The sequence below is a fragment of the Heloderma suspectum genome, chromosome 1 (genome assembly GCF_057233095.1).
Source record: "Heloderma suspectum isolate Gila_16-S chromosome 1, 16-S_ref, whole genome shotgun sequence".
Classification (NCBI taxonomy): Eukaryota; Metazoa; Chordata; class Lepidosauria; order Squamata; family Helodermatidae; genus Heloderma; species Heloderma suspectum.
This window is the reverse complement of record NC_139458.1, coordinates 219,728,739-219,745,494: the sequence shown is the minus strand read 5'-3', so window position 1 is coordinate 219,745,494 and position 16,756 is coordinate 219,728,739. Positions and strand designations below refer to the sequence as shown.

Here is a 16,756-nt window from a genome sequence, read left to right as displayed (position 1 = left end):
TGCTTTACCACTGAGCTATGGCCCTTCCCTCCTTCTCCTCCCTCTCCTTGATTTGGAAGAGCAAACCATCATTTGCTGGTTCAAATGTAATGGCACGTGTGGCTTGCTGCAAACCAAGAAGTAACTAACTAAGCACAGTGGGGAAATGAGGTGGGCATGTAAGCACAGGACCTGTTCCCACTGTTCAGCAGTATGGGAACAACATTGCATATGAACTGACTCTGTATGTGAATAAGTGAAGCATTTAGCATGCCAGAGGATATTTTGGGGGATATGGAGGAGCATTCAATCATGTAAGATCTAACTGGCTGTCTGAAGCAGAACAGCCCAGACACAGTTTTACCACCTCAGTCAGAACTAGGCCTTAGTGATACAGATTATTTTGAGTGTAAGCAGGCCGCACATTGTTATAACTGTTAATTGCTCTTTCCCCTCTTGAATCTATTCTTTCATGCCAGGTTCTGGAGATAACCTGTCTGCTCCAGGAAAAGTAGCTCCTGAGGCAGGAACTAAGAAGCAAATAAAAATGTGGTTCAGTCCTCGTAGTAGGAAGATGAGATTTACCTTAAAGAAGAGGCCAGAGAAGCCAGAGCAGGCCAAGATGGGCAAGGACAGCCAGCCTCATATCCCAACTTCTGCATATGACTTTGTTTCCTCCCCTCCCCATCAAAAGCCTTTCAGAGAAGATAAGCAAGCTCGGCCAAAACGTAAGAAACAGGTGAGGAAAAAGACTTTAACAGACATCAATCAGCAATGGGGTTTGCTTGGGGGAAGGCAGGAGAACATCAGTGGCCATGATGAGGCGAGCCCAAGTGAAACTAAGGAAACAGTGGTATCATTTTGCAGTCAGACATTGGTGATCCCCAGTCCTGATCCAAAAAGCACAATAGGGCACAGGTGTGCAATGGGGCTTACACAAGATGAGAATAAACTTGTTATGGGTGATGTTGCATCTGTGAAACCCATGGAGAAGAGCAGCAGTGATAACTTGTCTGGGACATGTGACAATGCTGAGGAGAGCTTGCTGACTGAAGAGTGCCTCTCCTCTGGAAGTGAAATGGCTCGACTAAAGCGTGGCAGACCGCAAACAGGATCTCCGACTTCTTTATCTAAACGTCCCAGGAAGAAAAAGCCCAGCACCTGCAGGAGAACATCGCTGTTGAAAGAGTCCCCAAGGCAGTCACCCAAAAATTACCTTAGAAAAACTTCTTCTCCATCTGTACTGACTTCTAGCTTATCAACACTGAAAAACGTTGAAGACTTTCAGTGTTCGAGGAGCCAAGTAACTCCAGAAATGCCAACTCTGTCTAATCATCCTACTCGAAAAGAGGCACAGGAAATTGAGCCTTTCACCAAGAAATCTCCCAGTAACCTATCAGCCAAGAGAAATCATAAAGGGGAGACTTTACTCCATGTTGCTTCCATTGAGGTAGGATGAATTTTGTTTTATGTAGAAAAGATTTGAGTTCTGAAAGTAATTTAAATATTCTGTTTCTGCCCTGCAGAACACTTACACAAGAGCAAATGTACTCTCTTTTGGCTAAATTTTGGCTAAAAGAGTGCAAGCTTCTTAGTTGCATCATACGCTTTCTTTTTCCAGAACTAGCAAAATGCCTGTCATTACGCTGTGTACAGTGTATATATGGGCATAGTTTATATTCTGAAAGGATTGGTGGCGGTGGGGGAGCAGCTGTGATATACGTCACATCTCTCCCCCACCTCACTCCATTTCGATTCCTGTCAAAACCAACAACAAATCTGGCTTAGTGAGAAAACCTCCTTATCCCCATCAGGTACTCCAGGTGATTAAAACCTACTTGCATAAAAAGCATTCAATGTGCCTGCAGATTTTCTTCCCCAGTATCCCACATTTGGATTGTGTTGATTTTGGAGGGTTTCTAACCCAAGAAGTAGCTTGATGGGACAAAGAAAGGGAGAACTCAAGAGCTGTAGTTCATGAAGTAAGAATAGACTGTCATGTTGGTCACAAGTACATTCCTTTTCCTGAAGCCCCATCTGTGTTCATAGGAACTGTCGAATGAATTTGGTGTGACTTGTTTCATGTGTGAGAATTTTAGTATAAATAACTATTTGTCTTCCCTTTCTCTCTTCAAGTTAGTACAGTGATTCTTACCATGTGTTTATGAAACCGAACTTTAAATAGAATTGGAAGCTGTGCGTTATTGCATACAAATTCCCTATCTGAAATCACTTATATTTAATTAGTCATTGGGGGACAAAATTGTATTGATGAGAGTGCTTCTGCTTGGAGGGAATTGCTATTCCTTCGGTTCATTGACATCAGCATTTTCTTCATTAAAATGCTGTGTGCAAACTATCCTTGGATTCTTTCCATAGGGATATTTGTAAAAGAAGATGTTGAGCTAGGTTGTTCTGAAAAACAGACTTAGCTTAGCAGTTTTCTCCTAATGAGAGTCCCTTTTCTTGAGGTTTGCAATATGTTTGTATATTTTAAATAACTAAGTAATTCTGACGGGAGTGAGAAATGAGAGCACTCCCATTATTGTTCCAATATTCAGCTTTTTGGGGGAGAATTCACATTAAACTAGGTGACAAAGTAGGATTGCAAATCGATAACAAAATAGGGGTTGAAGTTAAGAGCTGCCTAAGGTTCTCTTCTTGGCTCTTCTTGTATGATCTTGGATGCATCCCTTCATATTTCTAAGTTTCTCATAAAGGTAATAGGTCTTTTTGTCTAGGACTGTTCAGAGATTACTCTAAATGTATATGGGGTTGTGAGAGCATGTCTGTTCTGCCCCCCCCCCCCTCCCCGCGTACATTGCAGGCTTATATTTTTGAAATCGTTTTGGAGAGCAAGTGCTGACCATAGTTGCCTGACTTGGACACTGGAGCAAACAGATTAGTACCAAACAGGAAACAGAGAGGAAAGCATAAGAGAGGAGTGTTACCATGCTTCCTTGGGACATGTGTCTCTCTAATACACTTTTGAACCTACTTCCATATGCAGGGATTTGCGGGGAGTAAGTCCCTCAGGAACAACGACTGATTGGGAATTACTCTGGTACTAGGGCAGGGGTTCACAACCTTTTTGGGCCCACGGGAGTGTTTGCTGGAGTGGCGGGGGCTACACATGTGTGTGCATACAACTCATACAACATGCAGCTCACTGCTCGTGTGCTCTCACTCACTCACACCATTCAAATTCAACTCCTGGCCAAGGGTGTTTCAGAGGCCTGGCACTTGCTTTGATACAATGAAACCAATGTTCCTCCTCAAACCCTGAGTTTTCAAACTCCCGAGCTACCCAGGAATCCTGGCTCTTAGTCCTTCTCCTTCCTCTAATCCGCCCTCTTGCTGAAGGATCCTGACATTCCACACTGTTATGTGGAGCTTTCCAGAGGGGAAAAAACTGAAAAAGAGGAGGAGGAAAAAACACTCTGGGAACAAACTCCATGGTTCCTGCCATAGAAGTCCCATTGCTAAAGGGTCCTAGGAAGCAGGTATTGCTTCCTAGGACCATCTGAGGATACTCTAGGAGGAAGGCTTCTATGGCAGGAATGTTATAGCCCATTCCTTCAGCATTTTCTGTTGTTTTCTGGTCCTTTTCTAGGGCCTGGGGGGTCACCAGGTAGGGCTTGGAGGCACACATTTTGCACTCTTGTGCTAGAGGAACCTCTTGCCTCTGTGGCCCTGGACCCTATTCCTGCTTTAGTAGTATAGCTGTCTCAACTAGCATGTTGCCAAATAAACAGGAGCACAGCTTGGGTAACTTAGGAACTTCGGTCTGGATCAGGAATGGGGAACCTTTTTCACCTGATGGGACGCATTCCCTCATACGTTACCTTTCATGCCAGCTAATGGCCCCACTGCATATACAGTTCCCCTGCATTCACAGACATCCACAGATTTCCTCCCTCGCCCCCCTTCGCACAGAAAGCAGGAAGAATGTTTTATCTTTGTACCTGTTTTTTCTGTTGAAATAAAGGAGCTGGTCATTGAGGGTTAGAATTCATAGAAGGAAATCCAGGTGCCACTTTGGAACAACCAGCAAAAGTATTTGTCTTTCCTGGTAGTTTCTCCATTAAAGTTTTCTGAATTTCTTATCCAATTATGTTTGTCGATTTGTCAGTGTAATGGAAGCAGTCTTGTGGGAGGGTAGATGAGAATTACACTTAATCCTTCTGGGACTTCATTAATTATCAAATAAATCCATATTATTTTCATTAGTTTGTAGGGCTTAATACACCAAACTTAATGAAAGTTAAATGAGTTGTACGTTGTGGACTCTTAAAAGAGAGGATTAACAGCACTATGCATTTAAAATTAAGTGTGTTGTGTTGTTCCAGATCAATCTAAACTGGAATTGTAGGAAGGTCTTTCCCATTTTAGTACTTTGACACTCATAATAAACATCCTAAAAGCACATTGACTCTGAAAAAGAATTCTAGAGTTAGATGAGCTTGCAGCTGAACTGCATTAATAAATTGAAACAAATGCAGCCATTTGCCTAGTAAACTGGAATCCATGTTTTTTTTATTACCCACCATACTCATTAAAGGTAAAATCAAAGTAGTTAAATACAAATAGTGACCTTCTTGTATTTCGGGGGCGGGGGGGATTGAATCATCAAAGAGGGTAAGCCCTCTGTCACAATTTTCATCAATTTTAATTAGCCAATTGTTATGCCATAATTATCTTAATAGTGCTTTGGTGACCAGAAAAATGTGTTGCCTTTTTGCTATAGGGCATAAAGTGAAGGAAAATTTATAACCTTCTGTCATGAATACTTTTGTTCATGCAGTTTTAATTTTTGCAAGCATTTTCCTACATTGTCTGTACATACAAATATATATATATATTTAGCTTATCTTTCTTTTTGGGTAAACAGACAGTTGGATACTGCCCAGAATAGTTGCTAGATGGGATTCACTGGGCAATTGTTGCCAAAGGCCTGCCCTAATATAATAATCTGAAACTGAATAAGGCAGAAAGCTGACATGTGAGCCTGCAGTAGGCGCTTTTGAGAAAATAGCATCTTAAGTAGCTTCAGAGTTAATTCACAAGTTATGAGAAGCAGTAAAAAGTGAATATGCAAGTGACTTGTGCTTCTGCTTTTCGTGCTTCTGCTTTTTATGTTGGGGGGATATGTGAGTTGCAGTTGGGGGGATATGCGAGTTCCCCTTCACATTTTACTTGGGAATGCTAAAGAAAGAAAGAAAGAAAAAACACTTGCTTTTTTGCCTTCTCTCATAATATGTGAGTCTTAATTTTCTTAAGCTTTTGGCATGATTATTAGTAATCTTATTTAGAGAATCATTTTTAAATGTTTGGGCTTTGTTCTGTTTGAGGGAGAAGTACCTCACATTTTTTGAAGATCTTGTGTTCTTGCACATTTTTATCCAGTTGTATTGAAATCCCAGTCACTCTGCATATCTGTGTGAATATCCATTAAAATCAATAATTTCCCCCAAAAGAGTGGAGTTCAAAATTCTGAAGTATCCAGACTCATTTCATAGGTTAAGGACAGTGTCTGTCATCTTACCTAACTATAGTTTCTTAACCTGAAGGATAATGCTACCCTGTATTAACAGGGATGGGGATCCTCCAGCCTATGGGCTTAATTTGCCCACTCCCTGAAACCCCGCCCCTGTCAGAGAAGGGAGAGGGTGTGGGAGAGCAACTGAGCTGCAGTTAACAGTGGATCTCCTAACCAAACAGCTCTTCTACCTTGGTCTTTCATGATTACCATAGCCAGTCAGGAGCAACTTCTCCTCTAAAGATTTTCTGCCTCCTTCATCCGCAGCTGCGTGGGGATCACTTTCCTGTGACATGATCCCACGTGGCTGTGGTATGTGCATGAATATTCCAGCCATGCTTCTGGAGCTGATCACGTGGGTTTGTCTTACCCATTGGGCTATACAGGTGGGAGGAAGGGTAAAGATCAGATGAAAAACAAATGAACACAATCATCTCTGCACTTGTGGCTGGAGGATTCGCTTAGTTGTATGTACATATAACAGCTCTGTGGGATCTCCCCACATGGAAATTACTCCCACACAGCTAGAGCTGTACGCCAAGGAAGCCTGACTCTAGTTTAAAGTGAGGTGAAAGATAGGGAAGACTCTTCCTCCATCAGTCGAATGATCTTATCTTATTCTGCAGATGGATTATGCAATAACATTTCTGCTATAAAAAGTTAATTCAGCAGTGTGGTGTAACAGGCCTCTGAGTAAGAGCAGATCATGCATTTCAATAAAAACACAGCTGATGTAGGAACTTTCTGATCAAGATATGTTCTTAAATATCTCATTCCTTCCCCCATTCTAACTTTTCAGCGTCTCTCTTTGAGATCGGCCCAAGGAGTTGATACAGTTCCAATTGCATTTAATATATTTCAGGGTTGAGTGCCATTAAGTGGAACTTCTCATTTTTTAGACTATAGTGAGAGAAGATTGTGAGTTATAATTTCAGTATCCAGCAGACACCATAATGTCTGTATAAAAATACACACTAAGGAACAGAAGACCTAAAAATGTAACATAGCACTTTGTCATTCCCAAATATTAGTGTTTACTTCCCATAATTTTATGTGCTTTCCCCTTAGTAGTTGCATTTCTGTGATGTTTTTAATCAGCTTTTAAAAATGCCATGAATAAGCTTTTCAGCTGCTAATGAGGATGTGAATTGAAACCAAGCATGAGGTGCTGTTCCTTCTTGCTATAAATATATACACCATTTTAAAATTAGATATGTGAACTTGATCAATTCAGAATTGGATTGTCTAATACATGTTGTTTTTCTCTTCCCCAGAATCGGAAAATAACTTTTCCCCCTGTTCCCATTCCTGAATACAGAGCCTGCTGTGTTCATACTCAGGTGTGTGATGGGGCGCAAGAGCTTCTACTCAATTCCCCACTGTGAGCTTTACTCACTGCACCCCACCCCCCCAAACTTACCTTGCTGTGGTGGTAGGGAAACTTTTCTGAAAGAACTCCGTCCCGCCATGGCATCTTGAATGCTGCAGTGGCAGCACTGCAGACAACGGGGACCCTGGGACATAGAGTTCCCTAAGGTACCTAGTATCAGTAAGGGATCAGGCACCCTGGGGACTGTCTTTGGCAGGATGTCTTGGACACTGCTTTTGCAGCATTTGAGATGCCATGGAGGAATGAAAGACATGCGGAGGAACCTCCCCACCCATCAGGTAAATTTGGGGGGAAATGGAAGGGCTCCAGTGGCGGGGATGTGAGGTGCTGCTGAACTAATGAGCTAGCCCCAAACTTTTGTGTTTGGGGCTTGTGTTTTGGCTCATAATGAATTCAGAGTATTCATTTACGTAAGAATGTATATCCTGCCCTTTTAGTGCCCAAGGGCAGCTCACATCAGTTTAAAACTACACTATATTTTTAAAAAGTATGTTTGAACTTGTGAGTTTGCCATTAATGAACCTCCAAATTCTAAACTTTAGGGGTGTCACTAGTTAGCAACTAATGACCTACGGCCAAACCTGCCCTACAGATGGGCTGGCAATTGGTCTGCCATCAGAACTGTCTCCATTTGTCTGTCTGCCTGTCCTGTCCTAACCTCTTTAATTCTGACATTTTGCCAAGTTTTTCATTATTACCTCTGGCTTATATGAGAGCTGTGGGGGCATGTGGGATGATTGTTCTGCTTATTTTCTAGTTCTTTTGCCCTGGTCTTCTGCTGTGGACTTTGCTGCATATGCTGGAAGAATTGGGGGTGGGGGAAGCCAGAAAACATGAGGGGTTGCTCAGACCTGAACCACATTTCTACCATGCATTTCTATCTGCATAACAGATTTCTATCCTAAAAAAACTGAATGCAGTTTGCAAAGCTTGTTAAAGGTGCAGAGCTGCAAAGCCATGGTGTCTTTAAATGTTAACATGCTCTGCAGCCTTTTGGCTACTCTTGACATTTTCTAAAAGCAGCAGAGGGCAAGCAGCTCACACTTTGGGGTCACATCTGAAGGGAGGATATGCTTTCTCCAGATATTGAGACAAAACACTAACTGCCCCCTTCCCCTGTGTGTTGTGGAAAGCACTCTTGTCATTGCTTCTACAGAACAGCCACAATAGCCTTTAATTTAAACTTTAATTTCTGGCTGTGGTCCTTTTTTCAAGCTCAAGACTACAAACAGCATTCCTAAAGCATTCTATAATCCTAATGGACAGTACAGACTTAATCAATTTTAAGTTCTTTTTGTTCGCAGAAGTGGCTGAATAATCCAGAAAGTGAAGGGCTTGGCAACTTTTAATGGTCATGGCTGCAGAAAAGTCCTATTTACCAGTTAGAGAGGGTCTTTTTTATGGTTCCCAATGTGCTTTTCTATTCATACTGCAAACGTTTTTCAATTTGTGCACCTTTAAAAGTATTTTGAGAATCCTATCAGCGTTTCCTAGAGTAAAATGAAAATAGAATATTAATGGATTTGAATCTGGAAGGTGTATATCAAGGTCACAATTCAGAGAGCAATGTTTTTTTTTAGCATAAGGGATTATTTGCATCCAGTGGAACCTTCAAGTGTACTCCCCATGCCTCATCAGAAACTGTTTTTGAAACTCGATGAAGTTATAAGATTAACTTGCCCTGCCAAAATACATAGCTATAAGGTTTGTTTTGTCTTTTAAAAAACAGTAGGGCCAAAAGGCCATGATATGTAACAAGTAATAATAGGTCTTTGACATTTCTCTGCAAAGCTCAAATGTATAAGTATAGTGATGAATTTAGCCTCCCTCTGAGCTCACATAATCCCCCCTGCGCAGCTGGGAGGAGGAGTTCAAAAGCTTTTGCCAATTGGAGCTGTGTTTAATATTAACTGTGGTTAGTTTAAACAATCCATATACATAAACAAATTGAAGACAAACAGATATCCTTTCATATCAGGGTTATGCCTCTGGGGGTGGGGGGATGGGGGGGCGTTCCTAGTAGTGGCTTATTTGATCATTAGAGAAATAGACCCAGTTTGCATGTAATGGCTAACTATGGGTTGTTTAACCAATTGTTAATTGTGGCTGTGTGGCAGCAAGCGAGTGTGCCGCCTTCTGCGCACGTTGTTTTTGCTTTCCTAAACAACCTAGAAATGCCCAGTTGTGTTGTTCGAACCCAGAAACTCTGTGTCGTATAGGGGTTAAACAACCCAGAGTTAACCCAACAACAAGCCATGGGTTAAAACTCTCAGTTGTTTAACCCTAAACAACCCAAAGTGCTGCGTTCGGACATCATGACAACAACCCAGGAATGGGGCATTTTTGTTTAGAAAAGCGGAAGCGAGTGGGCAGGCAGGAACCAGCTTGCTTGCTCACTCCCACATGTTCAAAAACAACCCATGTTTGTTGGCTATGGGTTGCTTGATTGTGTGAACTTGGTCATAGACAGATGGGTTTGTGACAGGCATGGAGACTGCATGGTGACTTGCCTACCTGGTGCAAAGGTTTCAGATAACTACGTGAGTTAGGTAGAGCTAGTGGTCACAGTACATGTCAGCACCAACTATGTGGGGAAATGTGGAAGTCAATGCTAGGTAGGCAGTTGAAAGCCAGGATCTCCAAGGTAGCTTTCTCTGAAATGCTACCTATTCGATGCTCAGTGCCAGCTAAACAGGTGATGTTGAGGGGTCTCAGTGTGAGGATGAGACAGTGGTGTAAGGAGGAGGGTTTTAGATACGTTAGGCACTGGGAAATACTTGGGGTCAAGCCAGACCTGTATAAAAGGACAGGCTCCACTTCATCCAGAATGGAACCATACTGCTGCTAGCACTTTCCATCAAAAGTGTAGCAGAGCAACTTTTAAACTGACCCCTGGGGGAGAGCCAACAGGAGCTGGGAGCTTCCAGTTTGAGTTGAATCATCCCTAGGGGATGAAGGTGCCCAAATGGGGACGGGATAGAAATACGCAACAGTAAAACATGACAGTCAATCAAACAGGCTGAAGGGCTACAGAGGAAAATGCATATGCTAGAAACATCTGGAAAATGACATTTTGAATAGGTGTTTCTATGCTAATGCTAGATGCCTCTGAGCCAAGATGGAGGAGTTGGTGTTTGGTTTTCAACGAGACCATAGACATAGCGGGTTTAACAGAAGCCTGGTTAAAAGAAGACAACTAATGCAGTATGGTCATCCCTGGATGCAAACTCTATGGGAATTGGGTACTGGGAGTGGTGTCACTCTGTACATCACAGAAAGGGGGCAATGTCCAACAAACTAGAAACCTTAAAAGAGGGGCAGACTCCTCCACAAAATTGCTGTGTGTGACAATACCAGGACGCCAAAATAATTTGGTATTAGGGACATGCTATTGTCCCCTAACCAAGATGCTCAGTGTAATCATGAGATGGAGAATGAAATCAGGGAGGCAGCATCCAAAGGAAGGAAGTGTTGTAGTAGTGGATGATCTCAATTACCCTCATGTTAGCTGAATAAATGCATGTTCCTGTCATGACAATGAGGTAAAATGCCAAAATACCCTAAATCAGGGATGAGAAGACCTCAGGCTTGCAGGATCTACTTTGTTTTTTACTAGTACCTGCTGGGATGCTGGGATTTGTAGCCCAATTCATCTGGAGGGCATTAGGTTGGGGAAGAATGATTTGGGGGGCCACATGTTCCCTGTACTAATGAGTTCATGTTTGAGAGATTTCCACTCTTTTTAGCCACTATTGGTCATTACTGGTCATATTTAGAATTGAATGCAGATGCCATGTTGAAAATTAAATGTAGATGCTGATTATCACAGGTGAGAAACCTACATTTTGTTGCCTACCTCTTGGTATCTAAAGTTGTAAGGTTAATTTGAATATTCATAGAAGTGGAGGCTAGGTGGTAGTGTGAGTGCCAGCTGCATTGGTATGTAAATGTATTTTATAGGTTAAAGTATAGTCATCCCTTGAAAATACAGTTGTTTTCCTGTCTTGCTTTCCCACTCTATGCTTCGATTTGTCCTGAGAATATTTTGTTCCATTATCATAGGATGGAAATGAAATTATTTGGGTAAAGTAACTGCTAGTAAGATAAGCAGTGCTGGCATCTCCATACAGATAGTCACTGAAATATTAAACAGAAACTCTATATGATCTTGTCTCCTGTTCCTGTATTTTAATCATGCAATCCAACTGACCGCATGATGTGTGCAAACAATTTTGTCGACATTTGGATTGGGTAAGAAAAAACATACTTTGAAGGACATTTAATTTTAGGACAAACACTCAATAAAATGACAGTTGATTTTAATTTAGTGGGCTGTAAATCTGTGCTAACCTGTCCAGTTAGAATTCTGAATTATTAGAAATGTCAGATGTGACTTTGGGGTGGCGTGTAAAAAGTAGCTGAAGGGTGTTTCAAACCACTACCTATCTGACTTGCAAGCCAACCAGTAAAAGAGGGACTGTTCCCTCTCCCTTCCGAGTTCATGACTTTGGTCAATTTGCAACAAATCTTCTCATTTCAAGCAACTTTCCATTCCCATGTGAGGGGGCTTGCAGCAGGTCTTGGCAGGCTCAGATTCTTGGTTAGGTGCTCCTGCTCATGTCTCAGACAGAGAGCAGGGGGTTAAATGGCTCCTAGGCACCAAGCGGAACTCCAGGGGAATTCTGTGTGGCTCCCCTGTATGTTGCCCTTAAAGCTTCCTCCCTAGCCAGTGCTCACTTCCCATTTCCTCCCCACTCCTTCCCAACTGCCGTGTCTTGCAAGACTAGTGTATGTCTCTCAGTCACCCCTGGCTCCAGGTGCCTTCCCTGTGCCGCCATTCCAAGCAATTTTGGAATTTTAGAAGACTGGTCCCTTTATCCCACATAATTCAGTATTCAGCAAGGATATAATAGCATATTGATGCACTGGGAGTGGTCAGCATTTTTGTCAAGTGAGTCAAGTTTGAAGTATGATATGGTGCCTCTCTAGTGAGTGCTATGATGCATATGACACCCCCCCGTTCCCCCCCCCCCAAACTGCACAGGGGTGCTTTTGGGTGGTTTTGCTGGAGATTCAGGCAGGAGTGCATGTATAGCTAGGACTGTGGGCCAGCCAGGCATGTTGGAATTTTACATTGACTATACCACATGTGATACTTGTGCTGCAGGTTGGCTGAGCATGTCTTACATAACTCCAGTAGCCATCTTTTCCGTGTGTGTGTGTGTGTGTGTGTGTGTATGTATGTTGTGCAGAGTTCTGTGTAACTTGAAAGCTTGCATTCTTTCACCAGCGGACATTTTATCCACGATAAAAGATATCATATTTTATGCAGAATAGAGGGGAAATGTGATTACTAAGAGGTAAAAGGAATATGGAATTGTAACAGTGAGTTATACTGGTTAGATAGCTGATGCTGCTTATAAATGTGGACAGATAGCGACACTTTATTAGTAATTTCCCCCATAGTCTCTTGGGGAAAAGTTAAGTCAAACTATTCTTTGCTTAAGAATTCAAATGTTTAATTTCTCACTTTACAGCATCTGCAACAGCATTTTCATTCACTATGAAGGGGTAATTAAAGAATTCTATGTTCCTAATAAACTTTCATATTAACAATTTTTTACTGCAGTTTTGATTTCTTCTCTTAGCAGTGCTTCTATATTTTCTGATTTTTGTGTTGTATTTCCTTGACAAATTTAAATGCTGGAGGGTGTTTTTTCTCCTCTCTTTTAGGGAGATCTTTCTGCTGTTGAGCACTTACTAAAAAGTGGGGCAGAACCCAATGTTAAAGACTATGCTGGATGGACACCGTTGGTAAATATCACATTTTCTAAACTTCTGTTCATTCTCCCTCACTTCTAGTTTCTCTCTCTTCCTTCCCCCTGCTCTCTCTCTCTTGCACTTTGAATGGGGAAAGTGTCTCAAGGAATTACTGGTGGGGGGTCAGGGAGGAACGATGGCTGCAGCCTGCCTAAGGTTTCCCTCGCAAGTGGAGGCATTGCCTAAGGTTTCCCTTCCTGGTGCTAGCAAGGCAACCCCTTCCCTTATCTCAGATCACTCACCAGAGTGCTAGTGCTAGGAAGAGAAGCCCTGGGATTGCCTTGCTAGGACTAAGAAGAGAAACCTCAGGCTTGTGTGTGCATGTATGTGCACATGCATGGGTGGCCCCTGGCAGTGCCTGATGTGTCCCTTGGGACCAAAAAGGTTGTGTACCCCTGACCTAGAGCCAGGAAACCTTCTCTCTCTCTCTCTCTCTTTCTCTCCCATTGTCCCCCAAAAGTAAAAACTGCCAAATGAGATTTTCTGTTGCATCCAATTGAGGCCAATGTCTGTGCCTGCTGATGCACTTTCTACTGCATTTTCCAATTCAAGGGAAATGGAGTTTGGAAGTAGTCTGTGTTTGTCACTGCTAGCTGTGAAAATCCATTTATGATGGATACTGCATTAAAACGACTTCACTTTTTACTGCCAGACTGTGCTTCTTCATATACTTTCCCCATCACTCATAGCAGAGATTCCTAGAACTGATGGATTTTAATTGTTGTAAGCTGCTTTGGGAGTCGATCTTGGCTGAAAAGCAGGATGTAATTGTAATAAATACAATTTGTGCTTTCTTTGAGTTTACCATTCCCTTGCATTGTCATGGGGATAAAGACTTACTCCTTAATTGCGCAGTTTCTTATGCTTTCATCTGTACTTTGCTTTTATCCTGTTCAACATTTAGCATGAAGCTTGTAATCATGGACATAAGGAGGTAGTGCAGCTTTTGCTACAACATGGGGCACTACTGAATGCAACTGGCTATCAAAATGATTTGCCACTTCATGATGCTGTCAAGAATGGGCATACAAGCATTGTTGAACTGTTGCTTTTGCATGGAGCTTCTCGAGATGCAGTGTGAGTAGATGTGAAAGCTCTTCTTTTCAAATGAATGAAGTGGAAGTATACTATTGCATCCTGAAAAAACTCTTGAAGTAGCTTGGCCTCAGGACTAGTGCTTAGTGAAGTGATAAAGCTGTTGTCTGGGCTGTACCACTTCAAAGTGCAGGTGGAATGTTTCCCACTAATAAGATTTCTGCACACAGCAAACTAGTGTTGACAGTGAGATGGCTAGACTAGAACAATATCCTCTGACATCTCATTTTCTATGTGGTGGGAGTTTCTTTGTATGGAGGTGTTGTATAGGTAGAAGGAATGACTGCAGAACCAGCAGGCCTCCAACTCAGCTGTTGTTTAAGTCACCACACACAGAAGTGACCACTTAGCAGAAGCTCCACCCGCTGTTGCTACTCCCAGCTCTACAGGAGCTGCCAAGGTTCGAAACAAGAACTAAGCCACAGTACCCACCCAACCCCCTGGATACATAACAGGAGGAATATTCCATCATGTGAGCACTCAGCTGCAGTCTGAATGGGTGCAGCCCAGTCACAAGTGTACCACTATAGAGAACTGGTCCCGAGAGAAAATAGGCTTCCCAGTGAGTTTTATAGCTAAGTGGGGATTCTGAGACCACAGGTCCGTAGCTGAAGTCAAAACACTCTAATCTGCAACATTTTACTAGCGTTCTCTATTTTCTTTGTAGTTTAAGGCTAAAATATTGGATTTAAGCTAGAAAATCCAAAACATAAAGGGCTCTAGTGCAGCTTTTTATCTGCCCATGCTGGGGTAGATAATGTTGTTTGAACCCACTGAGGCTGCTGTAGGCCTCCATGCATTTTCAAGCCTCTGCATCTTGGAAACCAGGCCCTTCAAACAGCAGTCCGGCTGTTTTTAGCCTATCTGGCCTTTTAGTCTCTTAGAAATGTGTTTCCACTCTTCTACTGTGTTTATACAAATGGGTGTTTCTATACATGGTTCTGTTATTACCATTGTATGCTCCTTCCAAGTGTCAATTGTGGCAGACGGTGTGACCTAGAAATGTTTGAAACTGAGATTTTGGAGTCCTTCCTTAGCTGCCTCTTAGTGACAATAATCACTAACTGTTGTCAGTCCACTGCACCCCCGTACCCCACTTTTCTTAATAGTGGCCAGGAAGTAACTGCCTTCTAAACACTATATGTAAATGGTGAAACTGTAGTGTGCAGAGTGGCTTTTCCCTGGGTTAGAACACCCCTTCCCTCACAACTTGCTGAAGTCCGCAAACGTCTTCTGAAACATCTCTGAAGTTAACATGCATTTATTGGTTGGGGATATAGTAGTAGAGATATGTGAGTGATTTAGGTTTTAAAATTATTTGGATTTAGGTCTCAAAATTACTTTGAAAGTAAAGGATAGGTCTAGAAATCATTGCATCATATTCCATAATATGGTGGCATCAAAATAAACAGCTTCCATGATCCTAAGATCATCTTAATTTCTGTTCCTTGAAAAGCAGGTGTCCATGCCAGATGGTAAACCAAGTTTGAAACAGGGGAGGGGTTTGTGATATGGAATATGGGTCTGCTGTTCAAAGAAAAGGGTCAACAAAAAAGTCTGATTATGTCTGACCTCTTGAGCACATCTGAAGTAGTTCTCTGGATTAAAGCCAGTATATGTAATACATACTATATAATCACATACTGTGTAAGTTTTAAACAAGTATAAGTCATTTGATATGTGTTAAATTATTTCCCCCTCTTCTGATCATAATCTCTTCCATGGGAAAAACAAAAACATCTGTTCGGTCACTTAAATGAACAGAAATTAATCTCTCTCGTTTTTGGAAGAAAGATTAGGAGGGTTTATTTTGACTGTTTCTCTCTGGAAATCTTCAAGGTTTAGTAGTTACCATCCTACCTTTTCAACCTTTTCTCCGTTAGCAAAGAAGTGAAGCTACAAATGGAAAATATTATATGGACCAGTGGACCTATTAATTGCCCTGTTAGCCTAGTTAATTTTTTTAAAGTTAATCTCCTGCACATAGCTAATTTATATTTTATAGCTGGGTTTTTTTCATGTGTTTGCTTCCTTGAATTTCCTGTCTGTCTTGCTTCACAGCCAACCAAGTGACGTGAAAAATTAGCTCTCTGCATTTGCAATTTCAGTTGTTCATAAAGGCTTTCATCAAATGGACTCTCTTGCCAGCTTTTTCCATGCACAATAAGTTTAACATTAGTAAAAGCTGTCTTGCTCCTTTATTTCTTAGCAAAGAATGATAGACTCCATCCAATGTAAGTTTGAATATGAACATAGTCAGGCTATTGGGAACATTTGTTTAGGACCAGATAGAGTTTTTAGCAATACATCTGTATTGAGTCTCTTCCTTTGCCAAAGAGGTTGGCCTCAAATGCCTCTCTAGCAGTTTTCGTTGGTAATCTTTACTCATCCATCTTTGTAATGGTCATTGTGCCTCTCCTGATTTTCTTTTGTGATGTCATATACTGTTTGACTTAGGCACAGTATTTAAATTCCTGAGAAACCTATCTTTCACTTTACAAAAGAAAATGAAGTTCCTAGCCCCTCATGGTCATGAACTTCCATCTACATCATACGTTAAGTTGGTGGTATGGTTGCCACTGAGTTACCGCTCCATGTGGTTAGCTTTTCCTCTAAAGTAGGTCCTGTGTGCTTGGGGTCCATTTTAACCTAGCAAGAGAAATCCCAATGAAAATTGGGAAATAAGATGGAGGTCCTGTTAAAATCTAAAGTTGATTAATTTTTCCTTTGTATTATAAGATCATTTTATCTGAATATCCATTAATAGAATTCTGCTTATAAATTGCAGTGCTTCAAAGGGGGCCTGGGATTAAATCCAACATTGTGCTAGCAGATGTCTGTTAAAGTGACGGGATTTTTTCCCCTCTCTACTCCCCCCTGAAGCCCTCAGTACTGCTGAAAATCTGCTCTATCAGCAGAATGATAGCCTTGGA

At 41.7% G+C, this 16,756-nt stretch overlaps 1 protein-coding gene across 5 annotated transcripts in view; it reads left to right on the top strand.

Annotated features, from left to right (window-relative positions):
* BARD1 (BRCA1 associated RING domain 1) overlaps positions 1-16,756 on the top strand; it is a 61,038-nt gene that overhangs the window by 25,311 nt on the left and 18,971 nt on the right. For all 5 annotated transcript variants that reach the window (XR_014785699.1, XM_084819364.1, XM_084819389.1 and 2 more), the window contains 3 exons: positions 459-1,429; positions 12,642-12,722; positions 13,633-13,805. Coding sequence is in view for 4 of the 5 variants with exons in the window: in XM_084819364.1 (XP_084675490.1) it covers positions 459-1,429; positions 12,642-12,722; positions 13,633-13,805 (1,225 nt within the window). In the remaining variant the exon portion in view is untranslated. The remainder of the gene's footprint in view (positions 1-458; positions 1,430-12,641; positions 12,723-13,632; positions 13,806-16,756) is intronic.